The sequence below is a fragment of the Sebastes fasciatus genome, chromosome 5 (genome assembly GCF_043250625.1).
Source record: "Sebastes fasciatus isolate fSebFas1 chromosome 5, fSebFas1.pri, whole genome shotgun sequence".
Lineage (NCBI taxonomy): Eukaryota > Metazoa > Chordata > Actinopteri > Perciformes > Sebastidae > Sebastes > Sebastes fasciatus.
The window spans coordinates 15,434,262-15,453,797 of record NC_133799.1 but is presented as its reverse complement, the minus strand read 5'-3'; the positions used below and the strand labels follow the sequence as shown (position 1 = coordinate 15,453,797).

Sequence of the window (19,536 nt, the reverse complement as noted above, 5' to 3'; positions counted from 1 at the left end):
ATTATATTACATTTATCCTAATAGATCCCTTGAAATGCTACACACTGTTCCTTTAAGAGGTCATAGGTCAAAAAAGGTTGGGAGACACTATATCATTTTTATGGCTTTTTGATTATTGTTTTTGTTCAACAGAAATGTTATTTGTAATAGATGTGTACTGTAGGGGACTGTACTGTATCTCCCAGTGCATCACGTAACATGCAGTTCCAACTTTGGCCACTATGATAAAATCTCCCCATACCTGCTGCTGTCCCTGGGGCTCGTCTCCCACAGCCAGTCACTTCAGATTTGTGTGAATATAATGGTGATGGATCATGGGTTATAATCCTCTAAAAAAACAGTTCACCCAAAAGACACCACAAAAATTCTGCTGTTTTTGTTCATTTTATTAAAACATTTTCATTTATAATATATGACAAATATTCAGGCTAGCCTATGTTTATTTTTCATTATCAAACCATAAAACGGTTACCTACTGTCCAGCACAACTGAATCATGACATCTGTATCAAGAGTATCACATTTAACTCAAAAAGAAAAAGGGGGGTTGGTACATGTAAAATCAACATATTCATCTTTTTTAGATGCTGCAGTTTAAAAACATTTAATCTGGACCTAAAGAGTTTCATTGAAAATCAATTATTTTGTTCCTGCAATATCATAGTCAACAGACCCTTCACTGTGGATTTCCAATTGAGTGATGTTACCCCTCGATATACTACCAGGCAAGTATCACAATACCATTTACTAATATGGCAAAGAGTTATTGGTTATTGAGCAGTTGTTGAATACTGAAGCAACTGATATTACTGATATTCCCGTACCTTGTTCTTTAAAATTATTACACAAGAACATCTTACTTTTTATGTTTCAGTGCCTCAAACATGTATGCCATGTATGGACTATAAATTGTGATATTTACAATACAGTACTATGATACTTAAAAATCGCTGGTATCACAAATATCATCAGGGCCTCGCAGCGAAGGTGACCCTCAGCATGGGAACAAGAATCGTGTCTGTTTTTTGGCACAAGTATCATCCTACTCTACAGGGAGTGCAGCTTTACAAACGTAAACAAAATTTTTTTTGTGTGTGTTGTTGTGTATCCCTCCCTTAGGAATGCCAAGCATACTGCTATTTCCTTCCCTCTGCTGTTTGACCATGAGGGACGAAGTTTTACAAAAGGAGTGAGACAACAGGGAAAGTTTCCAGAACATGGAAGGGCTTCAGTAGTCATAAGCTGCAAGAAAGAAACAGAACAGCTGTTATCCACATCTGCCTGAGTTCATGAGGAAGAGGAGCATGCGATCCACTTCATAGAGGCTGAAATCCAGATAGGGAGGCATCATGCAGGCATGCAGTCACACCAAGGTGGTCTTACTTTCTATTGTGAGGATGCAGGTGCTTGCTGCTGTGCCTCTGCTGTTCACAGCCTTGCACATGTACTCGCCCTCGTCCTCTGGGAAGGTCTCCGGCAGGTAGAGGCAGGACGTCTCTCCTCTCTCTATATACTGATAGTCCTCACAGTCCTGGAGCATCTCTCCCTCAAACCACCAGGTCACCTCCGGCTTGGGCTCCCCGGTGATCTTGACGGTGAACCGAACCGGCTCCGAGTCCACCACTGATTGGTTTTTAAGGGGCTTTTTAAACCACGGAGCCCCCGATCTGGCATGATCCTCCTCATCTTCATAGGCTGCAGAGCCGTTGATGATGCTGCCCTCGTCCTCCACATCATCCTCCTTCTTCTGCAAACACATGACAAAGAAATCACACACTGTTGCCAGGGTCAATGCGACCTTAAAGGGTAACTACGGTATTTTTCAACCTGGACCCTATTTTCCCATGTTTTCGTGTCTAAGTGACTAATGGGGACAACAATTTTTGAAATTGGTCCAATATTGAGGGAGAGTGCTGTAACCGGCAGCCTTGAAACGAGCTACAATGGCAAGTAAGCAGCGTCAATGTAACGTAATGTTCACTAAAAGTGCTTGTTAATTGCCGCTGACAGGCTCAGACAGTCATTATGAGTGTCTGACAACATTATGGAAAGGACCCTACAGAGAAATACAACTTTTTCTTACCTTTCACTTGATTTGGTCTGTTTTTTATTGTGCCCAAGTCCCGCTCAAGGAGAAGTCTCATTGTAAGATCTGAATATCCGTATACTCTGGCTCAAATAAATACGAGCGGCCATCGAATTCAAAGACCTCATCCACATTGTGGAAATCCTCTAAATATTCAGCCATGACATTCAAAATCTTTTACATAACACTAAGCTACACTTTCTGTACTCCAACACAACAAACTCTGCGCGGCTGGCACTCACGTTTCCAATATGGATGTATTCCACTATTCCACTGTTGTCTTCCGGCACCACGTCACCTCGCCAGATTTCAGAACGAAACTTTTCCTTGAGCGAGACTCTTTCCATAAAGTCAGACACTTATAATAACAATCAGAGCCTGGGATGGCAAAAACAAGCACTTTTTGTAGACGTAAATGACGGTGCCAGCTTGCCCCAATAGGATTCCATTGCAGCCTGTGAGCAGCTGCCGTCTACAGTGTTATCCTAAATACTGTACCAATTACAGAAATTGTTGTCGCTATTAGTCAGTTAGACACTAAAACATGGGAAAATACCCTTTAAAACAAAACTGTAGCTATGTTGTCATGCAGAAGGAATGATCTTGCATATATGGTCATGAACATGGAAGATTTACCTTTTGGAGGGCAGCGTCAATCTCTTGCTGCTCAAACTGCATCCTCTGCAGCTTCTGCTCCTCTATCCTCCTCTTCTCCTCGTCCTCTCTGGCTTTGGCCATTTGTTGAAATCGGGCTTTCATATCCACCTTCTGTTTGAATGGCGACTCCTCAGGCCTCACTGCAGTTGATTCTCTTTCCTCATCCTCCTAAAAAACACAGCAATTATGACACAATCCTCCATTAATATCACAAAATAGAAGGAGGGTCAACATTTCCTGCTATTTTAAACATCTTGGATTCTCGATGTCTCACCTCCAGGAACCTCTCAGCTTCTCTTTCTTTAATTTCATCATCAACGGCCTTCCTCCGCGCTCTCTCCATCTCAATCTTTTTCTGAATTTCCTCTTCAGTCAGCTGCTTGATCTTCTCAAATTTGGACTTGAGGTTCTTGGCCTGGATGGAGCCGGTCCTCTTGAGCTTGGTCAGTTCTTCGTACTCTTTGCTTACAACATCTGTGCTTTCATTCACTACATCCTGTGAAATAGAGACCAGTTTATTTTGGCATAGTTGTGAGAACCCCGTAAATGATGGGGAAAGTAACAAGTACTGTATCTCAAGCATAATTGGCTGATAAAGCTATACAATGTGTAGTGGACATGGTCTGCATAAATCTGCTCCACACTGACCTCGCCCATCTCTTGTCTGAGTTGTTCATACTCCTGCTTCTCCTGCTCCATTTTCTTCTTGCGTTCCTCCGCCTTGCATCTCCTCTCAGCTTCCTCCTTCTCTTTCAGCAGCTCTTCAAAGTTCATCTCCAGCTTTCTCGGGTGCAGCGCTTCCTGAGATTCACTCTTCACCATCTCCCCTTCATCATCAAGTACCTATACACACACAAGTACACACAAAGGAAGAGATTTCTGTATGGCAGTGAAGCAACTGACTGCATCAAGTTTTATGTCCATAATAATAAAGCAAAAACAACAAACAAACGTCCAGCTACTTACCCAACATTAAATAATGTCATAAAACCAGCCAGCACTAAGCAGTAGCCATTCCTATTGTTGCACACAGCATTTAAAAACAACACACATCTTATCCCCATCATCATCTGTAGACCGTTGTGCCCTTGTGCTTACAGGGAATACATTTATGATAGAATATTATATTAATAACTGTTTCCGCTTATTTCTCCGTGAAAAATATACATTTGAAATTAAAAATATCTTACTGTTTCATCTCCATATGCAGACTTTTCCTGATCCAGGCCAGGGCTCTTGAAGAAATAATTTGGACAAGGTAACAGGCGTACCATTTGAGCCCATCAGAGTGATTTACAATACATTAATCCTGATCCAATTAGAATCCAGTTATAGATCACATTTAGATTAGAGTTATTCTGAAAAGTTAAAATAGGGGATATCTTGCTGTTAAAAGATGCTAGTTAAAAGATGTTTTGTTAAAAGATGTTAGTACTGAAAATTTCAGAATTGAGGTCAGAGGTCACCTACAGGGTCATTTGAGGAGTAAGACACTTGAGGTTGAGGTGAGAGGACTTTTAGTGTTTTTCATGTCAAAATGTAAATATCCAGCTCTCCTGTGTTTCTCTTCTAGGCTTTTACACAGTGGGTTTATAAGAAGTATTTTTAATTACCATTAAAAACTATGAAAGGAGAGCTATAGTTTAGTTTTTTCTTAGCTAGACTACAACATGTGGTTGTTAGCGTAGTTGTTAACAAAAAATAACAGTTGGGGTGCTTGTCATAATCTCCTCGAGGTTGGTTGTCACATGTGACTGATAGTGAGTGACTGACATAAGGAGGAGTTAGTATTATTATATAAAGATGAAAATGCACTTTTAGGGAGGAATTTTCCTGTTTATGTTCTCTGGATGCAGGAGATGTTAGGTTGTTGCATTTCAATGAACTGAATGAAATGAAACATGAATGAAACTTTTCAAATTCATTTTTAAGATTGCCTTCATTTTCTCCATTAAAATACCATAAGGACAACCCCAGAAACCAAGTTCAGCAGCGCAGCAGAAGCAAATTAAGTCAAAGCCTGAGCAGCAAAAACAAAAACCATGTTCTGTTAATGATCAGTAAAACACACATATATTTTGGTCACTGACTCATGTAGACTTACCATGCTCTTGCGGGCCTCAGCAAAGAGCCTCTTCTCCTCCTCCAGTCTCTTCTTGGCCTCCTCCTCTGCCTTTTTCTGCTCCTCCTCTCTTCTCTTGTGTTTCAGATCCTCAAAACTGGCACAGATCTTCCCGGGCTTACTGCCCTCCAGGTTCAGTAAGGCCATCAACACCTCATCATCCTCATCTACCAGCTGAGTAAGAGCAAAAGGTAAGCTCTGAGTATTGTAGATAAGAAGTGGCTGATGGTGTCAGCATCTTTTGCCAGTTTCATGTAACCTTTCAAAATGATGCTCAAAGTTTGCACTAAGTACTGCTAGTTCACATGAAAACTACCTTAAAGGTATAATATGCAAGAATATTCTAAATAACAATGTATAGACTTGTACAAAAACAAACCCTCTCAATCTTCATTTATGCCCCACTAGAAGTTTGTGGCGGTGTCTTTCTGAGTTCACTTATTGATTCATATTCAATTTTACATTTATCTACGGGACGCATACTGACCATGCTCTTCCTGGCTTCAGCGAAAGCTCTCCTCTCCTCCTCCATTCGTCTCTTGTACTCCTCCTCTGCTTTCTTGCGCTCTTTTTCTACCCGCTGCCGCTCCACCTCCTCAAAGCTCAGCCTCAATTTTCCAGGTCGGTAATCCTCCTTGTCTTCCTGAGCTGGCTCAGTGTCCTCCTCATCTTCTCCCTGATAACACGCAAACGTATTATAAGCATCAACTCAACAACAGTTCAAACACCAAGATTCACTATATAACAAACACATATTTGGCAGTATATGGATACAAGGATGTTGATAAAGTGTATTGCAAAAATAAAGTGATACATTTTGCAACTCTTTACCATTCCCAGCCTGGCCTCCTCGAAAGCTTTCTTCTCGTCTAGCAGGCGGCGCTTGGCCTCCTCCTCAGCCTGCTTCTTCCGGTGCTCCTGCCTCTCCTTCTCCAGCTCCTCAAATGTCATCTTCAGCTTTCCAGGAGTCACCTGCGCGCTCTCTGAAGGTTTCTCTTCTTCATCCTACATCCAAATGAGAGTGAGAATGCATTGTTTGTAAAAGGCCCAAAATAAGATCTCATAACAAAGATGTTTATTTCTCCATATACCTGTTCAACAACGGAGCGTCGCTTGGAATCCCTGAAAGAGCGTTTGTTCTCATCGTACCGTCTCTTCTTCTCTTCCTCAGCCTTCTTCTGCACTTCTTCCTCTCGATTCTTCTCCATGTCTTCAAAGTTCACCTTGATTCTGCCGGGAGGTCGTGATGACTTCGCTGGAACCACCCGTACCAGGATTGTGTCGTCTCCCTCCTAAAAGGTGATAACGGAGGATAATCAAAGGTACAAATCTGTTAAATTAAATGAATGGTGGAAAATAGTCATGTGCAAGAGGCTGACAGTGGTGGAAAGCAACGTTCTAGTAGCAGTAGTACTGTATTTAAGTACAATTAAGCATTTTGTACTTCAGAATGAATCCACAGAATGGGTACTTTTACTTTTGATACTTTAAGTGCATTTTGCTGACAATACTTTTACTTAAAGGGATAGTTTGTGTGTTTTGAAGTGGGGTTGTATGAGGTACTTATCCATAGTCAGTATATTACCTACACTAGATGGCGACCGGCACGCCCCTCGTTTTGAGAAATAGACAAGAGTTACCGCACGGAAGCAAAGCAATGTACTCTCCTGCCAAATCCACCAGACTCTGCTTTACCCAGGTTACTGCTTTACCGCTGCCTCGATCAGTTAGTCACACAATATCACAAACAAATTAACGATTGAGGCAGCGGTAGACCAGCAACTCCTGTGTTCTGTGAGGTAAAATTACTGTTGATGTTTTGTCTGGTTGCTTTGACGAGAACAAAGATAACGGCTTCAGTTCCCGTCGGACACATAGACTGTATAGCTGTCTGACGGCAAGGTAAACCGGTGAAAATATTCTAAATATAGCATACACTCAAACTGATAGGAGCTAAAATACATTTTTCTCCCGGCCCCGTCCACAGCAGTACATTGCTTTAGTGACGTGCGGTAACTCCTGTCTGTTTCTCCAAGCCGGGGTGTGTGCCGACCGTCATCTACTGTAGGTAATACACTGACTATGGATAAATACCTCATACAACCCCACTTCAAAACACCTGAACTATCCCTTAAAATAGGATTTTAAATGTATTATTTATAGTACACTTGTAATGGAGTTTCTTTTACGTTGTTCTATGGATTCTTTTATTTAAGTACTGGATTGTAATACTTTTTTCAACCACTCAAACTTGAGCTCTTGTAGACAGCGTGACACACTAACTGTTCAGTGTAGAGGGAAAAACAAATTCAGGTCAATCTCAGTGCACACACAGACTGGGAATAAGAGCATGTGGGTGGGTAAGGGACGACTCTATTGGCCTCACATCGCCATTTGCAGTAGGTCAGGGTGTTGGTGTCAGTCTCTAAGATAGCAGCGTCTAATTCAGTCACAGTAAGGAGGCCTGGAGCTAATTTAGTCACTGGGAGGTGTGGGAAACAGTTGCCAGTCATATGCTGTCTACACCTGGCAGTGTGCTGTTCCAGTTGTTTCTAGATCATTCTTCAAGTCAGTGTTTCCTTATATTCAAAATGGGGGGAGTGATTTGCTGTACATAACGCGTACTGTATAAAGTAAATACACTGTAGTTAATGTAATTGTAGATGAGTCGCCCTTTAGAAGGAACTAAGTTTGTTGGGAAGGGTGATCACTTCATGATTTTGTCTGCACCACTGCCAGGGCTGTAGCCAGGATTTTAGAAATACCGAGGTCAACGGCCCCAATCACCCCCCAAAAAAAGTCCTAGTATTTGGATTTTCCAGAGTTAGTTCCTCAATTATATTTTCTGCTAATTTATTGAAATAAAGTATTTTTTTTTACAGGGAAATCCTCTGAAAATCAATAATTGTTTCTTATTTCAAGAGAACCGACTGAACGAAATACCTGCTAACAACTGTGTCTACATTTCCCCAATAATTATAATAAATAAATAAATAATTTCCAAGGAAACTATTAGAAATACACAAACCCATAAAATGAAGCGTTACAGTATTATTTCCCAACATGATGGTTTAAATGCTGTTTCAAAGCCTTCTCCAAGCAAACCAGAAATACAGATCTTAGTAAGGAAATACTAACTCACGGTAACAATACTGGGTGTAAAAACAGTCAAATCAGCCTTAATAATGTCGAAGTGTTTAATTGTAGAACATTATTCCCGCAAAGTAGCTAAAATCCTGAAACTCATCCCTAAATAATACAACATAACCTTCAGCATCTTCAGTTATAGTAACTACGCCCCTGATCGTTACCGATGTTGATAAAGGCAGAGAAGTAAAGCCATATCGGACATTAAAAGCTGAATAAAATCACTACTAGGCTATTACAACAGAGTCCTGTTAAAGATGTTTGTATAGCTGTTGAACGTATACAACCTTGTTGTCACCATACTACAGTAGAGCAGAATTAGGGCAATGAAGCAGCAGGTAATTGCCTGTAATTGGCTTTCTGGCACAATAATACTTAGGTAACCATACAAAGAGCTACACTGTCTGAAGGTATAAAAGGTATACTCTATTCTGTACTGTATTAGAAATATTCATTTGATTTGCATTATTTTCCAAACTAGCACAAATCCTACCCAGTGAGATATAAGAACCTATTTACCATGCGTTCACATGCTGGTCATGTCAACAATGCTACTGATGGTTTCAGACCTATATCCAGCCTCTGCCAACTGTTTGGATCCCAAGTGCCACTTAAAATAACTCATCCGAGTGGCAGCTGAGGATTACCTGAACCATTACAGATACAAGTACGACATTCTCATCAGTAAGGCAGTGCAAAACCATCTAGACATGCTGTCCCACTTCCCACCAGGTTTACTTACCTCAGCTGCTTTCTGGGCCAATTCCTTCTTTATTTTGGCTTTTTCCATGTTGTCCTGGGTTTCCCTCCTCCTCCTCTCTCCTTCCATCTTCTTCCTTCCCCCCTCTTGTCTCTGCTTTTCCATTTCTGCAAACTTCCCCTTCACACTACCTGAGGATTTCACAGAGCACAACACAAGCCTTCAGCCTCTTCTTCCTCCCAGAATATCCATCTGTCCAACCCTCTCCATCCCTTTTGTGTGCGTCTTACCTGTGATTTTGGGGACGTAGGATTTTTCTACCTTTGCTGGCTTCACCTCTTCTTCCTCATCGCTGGAAGCGAGCAGTTCTTTTATCTGTGGCGGATCAGATGGAGAGTGGTGGTGAGGTTACAGTTTAGCTGAGATCATCTCCTTTTCCACTCAGGAGCCATGCTGGTCCCAGCAAGAACGAGGGCCTAATCCCAGCTAATAGCCGGGTCATGTGACCTGCAGTTGGGCCTCTGATTGGGCCGTGGGGTTGGTGCACAGACAGGAGATGAGCGTAGGTGCTCGAGTCTGGCAGGCTTCTCTCTGACTATCACTGATAATCTGCTCACATAACACCGTATCACTGTTTATTTCACTGCACTCAAAGAAAAGCTGTTAATTCTTGATCTTTGACATTACTTTCATTTTCACACATGTCGCTTCTCAGTCACTAAATAATAGTATATATATAATATATAATTATATAATATTGTATAAAATATAATATTACATCAATTGAAAAAATGAAGATATCTTGTGCACAATTTCTATTATTGATTAATCTGTCTATTGTTTTATGATTAGTTAGTGACTCGATTAGTCCACAAAATGCCAGAATTTAGTGGAAAAATGCCATTATAATTTCACAGAGCCCAAAGTGACATCTTCAAATGTATTTTTTTGTCTGACCAACAGTTCATATCCAAAATATATTCAGTTTACAATTATATAAAACTGAGAAAAACAGCAAATCAACACATTTGAGAAGCTGGATCAGACAGTATTAGCTGTTTTTCCTTAAAAAAAAATGGTCTAAAAGATTACTCTATTGTCAAATTGTTGACAAGTATAGCATACCCCACCAACGCCATCCACTGTTTCTAGGCAACAACGACAGTTGCAGCTGTTATCTCGCTGGCGCTTTGAAAGATCAGCGGCAACAGAGGTCAAAGTTGAAATAATTTGAACTTTGCCACACCAAGGGTAGCGCTTCCGCCTAGTCGGGCGGAACCGCTGTCTCCATAGGAAAACAATGGCCCAGCCAGCGCAGAGCGATTTTACCGCTGATCATGTGTGGACGGCTTTATGCTGGTAGCGTAGGAGTGTGAAATCGGTGAATTTCCCCTTTAATTTTCTGTCATTTGACTATTTGATTAATCGACTAATTGCTTCGGCACTAATTTACATATATATATATATATATATATATATATATATATATATATATATATATATATATATATATATGTTTTAGGGCTGTTAAAGTTAACTCTATAATAATGCATTATGCAAATTTGTTTCAGCACCACTAATTTCTTTAATGCAACTTGTGATTTCTAGGTTGTAGCAGGCTCAGTTTTAAAGCTAGAGTGAAGATACTGGTATAATATGAAACCAAAAAACCTGAAGAATCCGTTGGTACCAACCATGTCATACTAACTTGTCATGAAGGAGGTTAAATAACGCTCCAAACGTATGCTAAATTTTGTCGAGGAAAAACTGGCGTGACCATTTTCAAAGGGGTCCCTTGACCTCAAGATATGTGAATGAAAATGGCTTCTATGGGTACCCACCAGTCTCCCCTTTACAGACATGCCCACTTTATGATCACATGCAGTTTGGGGCAAGTCATAGTCAAGTCAGCACACTGACACACTGACAGCTGTTGTTGCCTGTTGGGCTTGAGTTTGTTATGATTTGAGCATATTTTTTATGCTAAATGCAGTACCTGTGAGGGTTTCTGAACAATATTTGTCATTGTTTTGTGTTAATTGATTTCCATTAATAAACATATACCTACATTTTCATAAACCAGGCATATTTGCCCACTCCCATGTTGATATTAAATACATGACAAATCTCCCTTTACGGTACATTTTGAACAGATAAAAAATTAGATTAATTTGCGATTAATTGTGATTAAATATTTTAATCGATTGACAGCCCTAATATATTTATATATCATTCCGCCTAGTATATTTGGCATGTGTAAAATTTGTGGATCTGGATTACAATCTAAAGTAAAGTTCAATGAGCTGAACGATGCTCGGCTGCACAACATGCGTTTAGATCCATTAGAGAATCAGTGTTTCAGTCCTTTAGTGTTCCTTGTGCACATTATTAGGGTTAAAATTACAATCTTTTTTTTTTTTTTAAATGACCATCTTTTCAAAGTCAAACACAAACCGAAGTTGAATATTACGTGAATTGATAATTATTAATTTGTTAATTTGAATAAACACTGTGTGGTGTATATAAGATTCTCACTCCAACTGGCAGCCTCGTCACCCCGTCATCATGCCTCATCATGCCATGCAGGTCGGGGTCGGAGGTTAGTGGGGTTATCTGTCTTTGACCTGCTGCTTCCTGCGGCTCCACTCTCTCTCCTTGACGTACTGATCCTTCCTCTTCTGCTGCTCGTCCGTGTTCCTCTGCCTGCTGCGCTCCTCCCGGGCCTTCTGCATGGCCTCGAACTTGCCCGTCACCTCGCCCTTGTCTTTGTTCAGCTTCGGCACGTAGCTTCTGGCCACCGGCTTCCTGGATCGCATGAGTCTCTGTGGTTCAACAGTGAGAGGGGAGATGAAATGATTTGTTCAGCAGTGGGAAATGGTCTCTGTGCAGGGAATCACATCATCCACAAACATGTATGTCATCACTTGTGATCTTAAAGTCCTCACTCACCTCTTTCTTAAGAGCCATATCAGACATATCAGACATACTCTGGTCTTCATTTGTGTCCAGTTCTTCATCCTCCTTTGTCTCTGTGTCCTGTTTTACACCATTAACAGTTTCTGAGCTTTTCATTTTCGAGTCGTCCTCTTCTTCGTGATCCACACCGTTCATGCGCGTCTTCTTTTCAGTCTCATTACTTTCACCCTCATCCATGTGGCGAGACTCTTCGTCTTCTACGTGTGACGTCTCCACACTTTTCTCCTCGGCTGCGTCGTCCTCCTCATCAACCGCCACATCATCTTCCTCATGTGTCGTATCCTCTTCCTTGTTTTCCGCATCACTCATGTTTGTGACATCATCCATGTCGAGGGCGACTATGGCCGCGACCTGCGCCACCTCAGTCATGTTTGTACCACGATGACAAGTTGACAAACAGGCTCTGTTCAAATATTACCTGCGGAGCAAAGAAGGAGGGTTAAGATGTTACCTTTCTTGTTACATTATGAACAAGTGGTTGATTTCCAATCTGCTACTACACGTCACAAAAGTTAAGTATCCAACAGAAATGTGACCATATGACATATACAATCACATTTTCATTGAATTATCAGATGTATTTCTTTTTAAATACAGTATCTATGCCCATTACAAAATGTTATTGATTGGCACTTTAAAAATAAAAAGACAAGGCTTTAAATAAATGCATCTGTGGGATGCAACAAGAGCATTCATTGGCTGTCACCTGGATTTGTTAATGGTCAGTGCCTGCATTTGTGCACTTTTTAAACAATCAAAATGATTCACTTCTTTTGGCAAACTTGTGACCAATTTATTGCTGATTAATTTTGAAAGTCTTTCAGTGATCTGTGTTTTTATTGTTCACTTAATATTTTTAGCTTATTTTTCCATTTTAACTGTTTAATATCAAGCAACCAGTTTGCAGCCATTTGAAAGGCCGGATCCTCGACTTTTCCTATTTATTTTTTGATTCTGTAACATCCCTATTTTCCCAGTCTGATTTTTGGATTTAAATGTGCGACAGGCACTTATTGACTACAAAGTTAGGAGAGCTGCTCCAAAGAGTGCGATGGAAGTCCTCTATTTATAGCCCACTTGTGCAGTCCAGGACATGTGATCATGGCTATTTCTGAGGAGTGATAGGCAGTTGGACAGGGCTCAAGTTGGCACCCACATGTCGCCCTACAGACCCCTCGACAAAATGGCCAGACAAAGAGCGAGACAACTGGATGAATGAGAGCTGTTTGGACTGTTAGTCATCCAACACTAAAAACTGTTGCTGTTCATCAGCATCCTCAAATACCTTTTATATTAATGATCATAATGCAGATTATAATGGTTGATTAGTTCAGTAATGAACTAGAAGAATACAAGTGGAAATGTAGAATTATGTCCCACAGTGTAGCTTGTATTTTCCATACTACACTTAAATTTCTAATCAGTCAACACTTAGTCCACCTTGAAGTGTGACCACTGTGTGTGTGGTCAACTTCAAACGTCCACCTCATTTAGACTCAAAAGTCTTCTAGCCATCTTTACAATATTATCTGGTATTACAATAACATTTTACTTGCATTTTCTGATCAGCACAGTTGCAGGGAGTCCGCGTGTATTAACGTTTCACAAATGGGAGTTTTTGGAATCAGAATAACTATAGAAATGCAAATTTATAACTAGGCCAGTACATTTGATTTCATATTTCTTGTTATTTTGCTAAATGTTCATTATTTCTTATTGATTATGATCATTTATGATTCCAATCTCTATATACCCAGTAAGATGGAGGTGACTATCAGGAGACTGACAGAAACACAAACCGACCAACTGTTTCAGATCCTCACCTGCCATTTTCAAAACTGCTGCCTGTGAAAATGTTTCTCCTGTTGTGCATCGATAAACACACATTTCTCAGAATATACAGCTTCTTTCATAATACAGTAAGTTCTTTGTGACTTGAAGGATATAAACCTTATATTTGGGCTGATGTTGAAAATGTGAGATACTATGTGCAAAAAAATCTAAAATGAATTTGTTATTTCTAAAAAAAAAAAAATAATAACATCTCTTGTAAATTTTCTCATCTAAAACTAACTCAATGTCACATCTGGCAAATCCACACTGAACTAAAGAAACTCCAGTTAGGTTGCAGGACAAACTTTAGGTTTGGGTGGTGATGTCCTATTTCTGTACTCAGCTGGCACAACATATCAGCACAGTGTGTGTCAGAAAAAAATGAGTCATATATAGAGATAGATTATTATTCTATATCTACTACAGCCTATATATCAGAATTAGTGTGTTTCTGTTCCTGTATGTCTGATCACTTATTGTGGACATGAACTGTAACTACTGGCCTACTTGTAACTGTGACTAACCAAAAAATGTTGATTTACCAACAACTTAAGATACCTGATGTCAGCCCTACTACTACTACTATAGGCTAAGTGAATTATAGTTTATTATCTGTTTAAGGCAACTTTTCATTAAACTAATAGCTTTGACCTTGCTACATCATGATGAACAGACTATTTTATGGTTTTTACAAACCTCCACTTCCTACATAATGTATAAAACATGTTTATTTACCTCTTTATCTTGCTGTCTTCCTCCTGTTTTTAACTTTTTTTAATCCTTTGGCTGGATGATATAAACCAGGAGAAGTTGAACTGCAGGACAATCCGAGATGCGACCACCGGCTGCAGCAGCACCGACTGAGCTGCTGAGTCGTTTCCATAAAAGTACCGTTACTTTCTACCGGATACTGCATTCCGCACGCGCCTGCCGCAGGTTCAGCTGTTGCCTCGTGCACGCGCGCACACATTCCCATGATGAACCCGCAGTCTCATCCGGATCATTTGCAGTCGCAGCTGCACAAATACTGTAAATAATTGTCTTTAAAAATCACTAATGGACAATTTAGGTCTTAATATTTTGTTTTAATGATTAATTTGCAGTGATTTATATTCACTGTATTTATTATAATATCAGGTTATTGGCTAGTGAGGTTATAAAGACTTGGGTGATATTTTTATGTTCTGTGATATCACTTTAATATCTCTATAACAGCTGTAGCCCTAATGCAGAGTTATAGTGTGCACTGTAAAAACAAAAAAACAAAAAAGGAATTTTCTGGCAGCAGGGGTGCCGGAAAATGTCTGTTGAAAATGGAAAAGTACATAAATAAACTGTAAAAACACAGTTATTATCTTTACCATAACTAGCCTTTATTACTGTAATTTTACAAGAAATACTTTACTTTTAACACATAATTATTGTTTAGAATAGAGTCATACACCTCTAAAAAAATAATAATTATTTAAAGAACTTTTTAAGTACAGATAATTACTATTGTTATTACAAAAATTACTGTAAATCTCAGACCATTTACATATAAAACACAAAAGAAACCTGTCATTTTACGTGGCAAATGCCCAAATTAACATGAACTTTCAGAAGTTTTGTAAAAAAAAGTCTAATTTTACAAGAAATATTTTTATACTTCCATGAAATCTTTACTTTTAACACATATTAACTGTTAGAATAGAGTCATAAACCTCTAAAAAACTGAATTCTCTTTCAAATTACACCACAACTCATTGATTCTTTTTACAATAAATTACAGCTGTAGGCCTATAATGCCGAATTATAGTGCTGCAATTATTAAGTGTAAATTATGATTAGAGCTGCAACGATTAATCGATCAGTTGTAAGCAGTCCTAGTTATGATGACTGTAGCTTACAGTGAGTTTACTTTACAGTGACCATATACATCCTACAATATCACTCGGAAATTCCTGAAAGATTTTTTTTTTTTGTTTACTTGTTTGGAAGATTAATTGATGTGTATCGTCTAATTTAGGGCAGTAGCCTAGTTTTTTGTGCCACTAAAGAAGTCTACTTAATGCATGTTTATCTGTTGTTTTCTCTCACCTATCTGCCATGCTTTTATCATGATTTTTATTTTTGCCATTTGCTGTTTTTATTTTATTGTTTGAGCTATAACTGTGTCAGATTAAGTTTATGTAATCCATGATTTATTATCTTACACATTTTTTTTTGTTGTTTTTACCAGGAATGGACTACCAAGATAACAATAGCTGAATTGTCTGGTACAAGAAAAACTGGACACTCTTCAGGTCAGGTCAGTTTGAGAGGACTACAATCTAAATGCAGACAGATATTCTCATTATCTGCTTGTTGGCATGTTGGAGCCGAGATTCCTGACTTATCTGTTGAGACGGACACCAGCTTGCCCTTTGTTGTTCCCGTCTAAGTAACCTAGATATTGCTGTCACTCTGCTATACAATGACGGTTGGAACTCATATCGTCATCATACCAAAAGAGCTGCACAGAAACAGTTTTCCAATATGGTCATATCTAATGCCTATCACACATTTTATGAAATATACAGTGTATTCTGATGGGTGAGTCTATCTTAAGATGAGAAAGTGGTTCTCTCACTGTGGATGGATCTAAATAGAAACGGTCTGCTCTAATGGCTCCACGCACAGCTGCTGACTCACTGACTGACCAAACAGGCCGCAGGCAGAAAATCCACCAAGTAAAGTCTCCATTCAAGTATTCAAGGAATGTTATAGAGATTTTTGAGAGTTGGTGCACCTCTTTATTGATCTTGCTGTCAGATACTTCTCAGTAAATAATCCTTTGTAATATATTGAACACCTGGTTTGGCACACTGTATTATACACGATTCACTTGAAAATCATAGTGTGAAACCATTACTTTACAGGTTAAAGGTATATGTCAGGATAAACAGTGAATGTTACATACTTTTGGCAATACTCACTGTGTCCAGTTAGAGGTGGCGAGGCTCTGGGAAACCCCCAACAAGTGGGTCAAAGCTCTGGGCAGTACTGTAGAAGTGAAATCTGAGAGCCAGAGCATCACTGGAAGAGATAGAAATGGATTCATTTGATGAAAGAACATAAAGATTACTAAGGGCCTTTTGCAAAAAGTAAAAACCTAGTGGTGCACAGAATTCAACAAACAAATACAAGACTGGTTGTAATATAATATATAGCCTGCCAGCCAATGTGCATCAAGCTCAGTGCACTTCTTAAAAGCTAGTGTGGAACTCCCACTTTATGTTATTTGACACAGATCTGTACTTTTGTGAGCAAACATAAATCTAACCTTTTTAAAGTTAGAAATGAACATACAAGGAATTAAATTGCATAAAACTGGTCAGCGCATACAGACTTGTCAGTGTTTTCACCCTGTCATTTATTCACTTCCTCCTCAGATTAAGCTGTAAATTGGGTGGGGGGTCTGTTCTGTGAACTCTCGGGGTAAAAGAGCTCTGTCCTCCTCTGTCCTGAGTCCTGCGGGGCACCAGAGACAACAAGGGAATGGCTTTAAATAGCACCACAGTTGTGTCCATTTATCAACACTGTAAGGACAGCTAACCTGAGTCAGACTGGGCCTCAGCTGCTGTAGCTCAGCCTTGACACCCCTAGCAATATTTGTGTGGTGGTACAGCCCACACACCCCCGCTGAAGCCCCAGTAGACTGGCTCAGCAGGTCAAAACTGTATCATGTGCTGCTGGTGGATGGACACACCAACGCTTGTTGTCCACACCTCTACAGAAACAGTCTCAGTCCATATAGTAAATATAAGACCACATTACATAAAATAGCTTGACAAAGACTGCTTAATCTGTGAACAATGACTCCCATGATATTGTATACTCCGATCACACTGCATAAATAGTCAACAAATAATCCATGTCACAAACATCAAAATATCAGGTGAAATCATCTCTGACTCCTCTCAGCCTGCTCACTAATGTACATATAGCTGACGACAGTGGTGAAAGAAGTACTCTGATCTTATACTTAAGTAAAAGTAGTAGTACCACAGTGTAAAAGTCATGCATTCAAAATCTTACTTATGTAAAAGTACACAAGTATTAGCATCAAAATATACTTAAAGTACCAAAGTACTCATTATGCAGATATATATCATATCACTGGATTATAACTATTGATGCATTATAATGTTGCATCACTATGTAGTATCATTAAGTAGTATCACTAATGTTGCAGCTGGTAAATTATGGGTTCATTTCAATTACTTTATAAACTGCCAGGTAGCTTAATCCTTAATAATACATCATAATTTATAAATTGATTTATATTTCTGTATTAATAATCTGAATCTGCAAAGTAACTCAAATAAATGTAGTGGAGTAAAAAGTATAATATTTGATTCCGAAATGTAGTGGAGTAGAAGTATAAAGTTTCATAACATGGAATTACTCTGGTAAAGTACCTCAAAAATTGTACTTAGGTACAGTACTCAAGTAAATGTACTTACAATCCACCACTGGCTGACGAGGCCCACCATAACATCCTAATGCCACCACGATTAAAACTCTTATTAAGGCCTGACATATATTCCTCAGGCACTCAATCATATCAATCATGGCTTTACTTTATCTGCTTATTGTGAGATTCAGTGTGTCAGGACTCTGTGTTGTGTTCTTGCTGAGGGCTTGCATGTGCTACCCAGACTAGACTGTGACCCCATAGGTGTTGTACTCAAACACCTCATGATGCCCTTCTCTTTTGCCCGGCAGCTGCCAGTTATAGGCTACAGGGTGAACTGAGGTTAGAATAGTGCTGCTGAAAAGGCCCTTCAATCTAAAAAACAGATGTTTTGAGCTGTTATTCTTTTGAATACACAGAGGACAAGTTAACTACAGTATGTGGCCTAACATTTGTTTTACCTTATAATGGCTCTGTATGTCCAGCATCAGAATATATTTTAGCTGTTTCTCCCTTTAACTACATGAGCAGTGAAGATACCACGTCATAATTTCCCAGCTGTGACTGCTGAATGCTTAGCTGTTATAAGCAGAACCCCGACACACAACAGGTGACAAACCAAACACTGGCTCTAGCAAGAGCCTTTTGCCTTTTTTCATTACCTGAAGGCCACCGTAGTTCTCTGACACGCTCGTGAAACTGCGTTAATGTGAGCCGCAGAGTGCAAAATCGTGGTACCACCAGCTGCCGTCTGACTTCTGTTGCTCCTAAAGTAGTGTTATTTTGGTAAGGATGGCCTCTGAGCAAGACAAAACGGCGTTACCACGGTTTTGCACTTGGCGGTTCACGTTACCACAGTCTTGGAAATTAAGGGAGGAGTGAGCGTAGGGCTACTCAGTTAGTTGCAATCTGCAACCACGCCACTAGATTTCGCCAAATTCTACACACTGTATCTTTAAGTGAGAGAAAAAAAAGTAAAAAGTAAATTACAGTAAAAGTACAATAAAAGTAATTCAATATCATATGGAAAATTACAAAAAAAATATGAATTTGATTTAAAACATTTGGCTACAATACACTATAGGAAAATAATCATTTTGTGCAAAGGATGTGGTCTGAAATGGTCCAGTGTGTCTTCCTGTGTCCTTCCTCTGTGCAGTATTCATAATGTCAGCCCTTTGAGCTAACACACTGGCATAAGCAAGACATTACTCTGCCTTACTGGCTTGTTGACAACCACAGAGAGACTGTTAACAGTGGTGCTATCCATGATGGACCACCATCCCTTAACAGCACCAACCACTGCATTATCAAAGATTCCTATATAATTCTGCCCCACTCACAAATAGACTTTCATTATTATTTTTTCGCCTTAATCTGCAGAAATCATGAGGGAGGATGTGTTTTGCTTCCTCAACTGTTAAATCAATTAAACCACAATGTACATGTTCCTTTAGAGAGAACACCCAAGTTCTTTCCTGTCATTGTTGCTGAGGTGTGAATGCATGTGCAGAACTTCTCATGGATCGCTCACTGCCCCCTAGTGAAAACACACAGACACACATCCTGACTTTGCTG

General features: G+C 39.5%; 1 protein-coding gene across 5 annotated transcripts; it reads right to left on the bottom strand.

The window, feature by feature from the left end:
• Positions 1–365: 365 nt before the first annotated feature.
• Positions 366–14,401, bottom strand: nexn (nexilin (F actin binding protein)). Of its 5 annotated transcripts, XM_074635265.1 has the most exons (15): positions 14,256–14,401; positions 11,661–12,105; positions 11,336–11,533; positions 9,002–9,086; positions 8,754–8,902; positions 5,956–6,156; positions 5,696–5,869; positions 5,352–5,540; positions 4,847–5,038; positions 3,933–3,977; positions 3,391–3,585; positions 3,017–3,238; positions 2,722–2,910; positions 1,383–1,746; positions 366–1,241 (listed from the first exon to the last, which is right to left on the bottom strand). In XM_074635265.1, the coding sequence occupies exons 2-15, from the start codon at positions 12,054–12,056 to the stop codon at positions 1,228–1,230; spliced, it is 2,613 nt and encodes an 870-aa protein (XP_074491366.1). In that variant the 5' UTR covers positions 12,057–12,105; positions 14,256–14,401; the 3' UTR covers positions 366–1,227. The 5 variants fall into 5 exon arrangements, with proteins under 5 accessions (XP_074491366.1, XP_074491368.1, XP_074491369.1 ...); XM_074635267.1 differs by lacking the exon at positions 3,933–3,977 and having other exon boundaries at positions 14,256–14,397; XM_074635264.1 differs by lacking the exon at positions 366–1,241 and having other exon boundaries at positions 1,348–1,746; positions 14,256–14,391.
• Positions 14,402–19,536: the final 5,135 nt, after the last annotated feature.